The sequence below is a fragment of the Poecilia latipinna genome, unplaced genomic scaffold (assembly GCF_001443285.1).
Source record: "Poecilia latipinna isolate Pla-1442-1.1 unplaced genomic scaffold, P_latipinna-1.0 Scaffold1176, whole genome shotgun sequence".
Lineage (NCBI taxonomy): Eukaryota > Metazoa > Chordata > Actinopteri > Cyprinodontiformes > Poeciliidae > Poecilia > Poecilia latipinna.
The window spans coordinates 55,551-57,492 of NW_015113792.1; the positions used below are offsets into that span (position 1 = coordinate 55,551).

General features: G+C 53.2%; 1 protein-coding gene across 4 annotated transcripts in view; it reads right to left on the reverse strand.

Annotated features, from left to right (window-relative positions):
- Positions 1–321: 321 nt before the first annotated feature.
- LOC106960302 (dynein heavy chain 17, axonemal-like) overlaps positions 322–1,942 on the reverse strand; it is a 45,844-nt gene continuing 44,223 nt past the window's right edge. For all 4 annotated transcript variants that reach the window (XM_015053338.1, XM_015053337.1, XM_015053336.1 and 1 more), the window contains 3 exons: positions 1,648–1,817; positions 1,455–1,575; positions 322–654 (listed from right to left, as the gene is read on the reverse strand). In XM_015053338.1, coding sequence (XP_014908824.1) covers positions 652–654; positions 1,455–1,575; positions 1,648–1,817 — 294 coding nt within the window. In that variant the 3' untranslated portion in view covers positions 322–651. The remainder of the gene's footprint in view (positions 655–1,454; positions 1,576–1,647; positions 1,818–1,942) is intronic.

The window sequence follows — 1,942 nt, forward strand, 5'->3', positions numbered from 1 at the left end:
ATAACTGCGTCCTGCACTGCCACATCTCCCAGAGCGCGGCGGCAGGGGCGGCTGGGGGCCCGCGGCCCGCTGACCAGGTCCAGGTGGCGCTGAACGTGGGCAGCCTGATGGTCCCGCTACTGGTTCTGATGCTGTCCGTGCTGTGGTACTGTCAGATCCAATACCGGCAGTTCTTCACGGCGCCGGCCACCGCCTCGCTGGTCGGCATCACCATCTTCCTCAGCCTGGTGGCCTTTGGCGTCTACCGCCGCTAGCCGCTCTCTGATTGGCCCGCCGCTGTGGACCTGCACATTCTGTTGCCATGGAGACGTGGAGCGCGACAAGGACTCTGATCTTTATTTTTTTAGCTGACGTTTCTCTGTAACTTCTCATCACTGTGCCTCAGTTCCTCCTGTCTGCTCTAATCCAGAATAAATCACTAATTTATCTGCTGAGTTCGACTCTGAATACCGACCCGGTTCTACTGGTTTTATTGGTTCCACTGGTTCTAAAGTTTGTACTGGTTCCCAGTACAACCAGTGTTGCTGCTCCTCCACCCCAGTCCGGTCTGCAGAGGTAAACAGAGACCAGGTTCATGTTTGTGTTTTTATTGAGTCTCTGCGTCGCCCCCTGGTGGCTGCTGCGGGAACGTCAGGCGCTACAGAGCGTCGCTCACTGGAAGAGACAGGAAGAGGATGTTAGACAGGAAGCAGCTGATGGAGACCAGCCGGCTGGAGCTCCGGGTTCTACTGGGTTCAGATGAAGCTGATCAAGATGACGGGTTGATTATTTTAACGAGGATATTCGCTGCGTTTCAGTTGTAGTCAGAACTGGGAAAAAAAGAAAAATCAGCTGGAGTCCCCCAGTTACGTGATCCAACATCCTGGAAGAGGCGCTGCTCTGTTAGATTTTTACGTTGTGCTTTGATTGTTACTCTGTGATTACATTTGCAGCACTTTGAGATTTTTGTTACAAATTAAATTCATTATTGTTCTTATTATAACTGCGTTCCGCTGAACGGATCACTTTAACCTGTTGGTCTCAGGTTGTCATTCACAATGACAGGGGTGTCAAACTCCAGTCCTCTGCTGTCCTGCAGTGTTTAGATGTGCCACAGGTAAAAAACAGTGGAATGAAATGGCTTAATTACCTCCTCCCTGTGTAGATCGGTTCTCCTGAGCCTTGCTAATGACCTAATTATTCTTTTCAGGTGTGGTGCAGCAGAGGCACATCTAAAAGTTGCAGGACAGCGGCCCTTGAGGACTGGAGTTTGACACCCCTGTCACTAGAGGACCCAAATTTGGGTCCTCTAGTGACAGACGGGTTAATGAACTGATTCAGTGACTCAAATGAACTGTTGTTCCCATCACTACCACTAGTGGCGCTGTGATGGCCCCATTCCCCTCCCACCCTGTCAATGTGCTCCAGAAGCGGTTCTGTTCCTGCAGAGCGCCAAGCAGCTGTGATGTCACTACCTGCAGCTTGGCGGCCAGGTGTTCAGGCAGCTCCACCCCGGCGACCTCCAGCAGCAGGATGGTGTCCGTCAGGTCGAAGGAGGCGGAGCCTCGGTCTTGGGGTCGGGTCGCCTGCTGGAGGCTGGACACAGAGGCGGTGGGGTCAGCAACCACCAGAACCGACCAGAACTGACCTGGCCTCAGGTGAGCTCACCTGTTGGTGGCCGACTCCAGCAGGAAGTCGGTGTACATGTCTTTCCAGTCCAGGATGATGGACAGCAGGCAGGTGATGAAGGGATGCATGTCCACCTGCAGCCAGCCCTGCAGGACCACACCCTCGTCCAGGTGAGTCACCTCTGAGCTGATGGTCAGCAGCACCTGGATCTGAAAGGGGCAGAGCCACAGAACAACACCTGGCTCAGGTAAGACACTCTCCAGACAGGACAATGCTGACTGTCCAGGTGTGTCTAGTAGGGCTGTGTAATAATATCGATTTTGCGATATATATC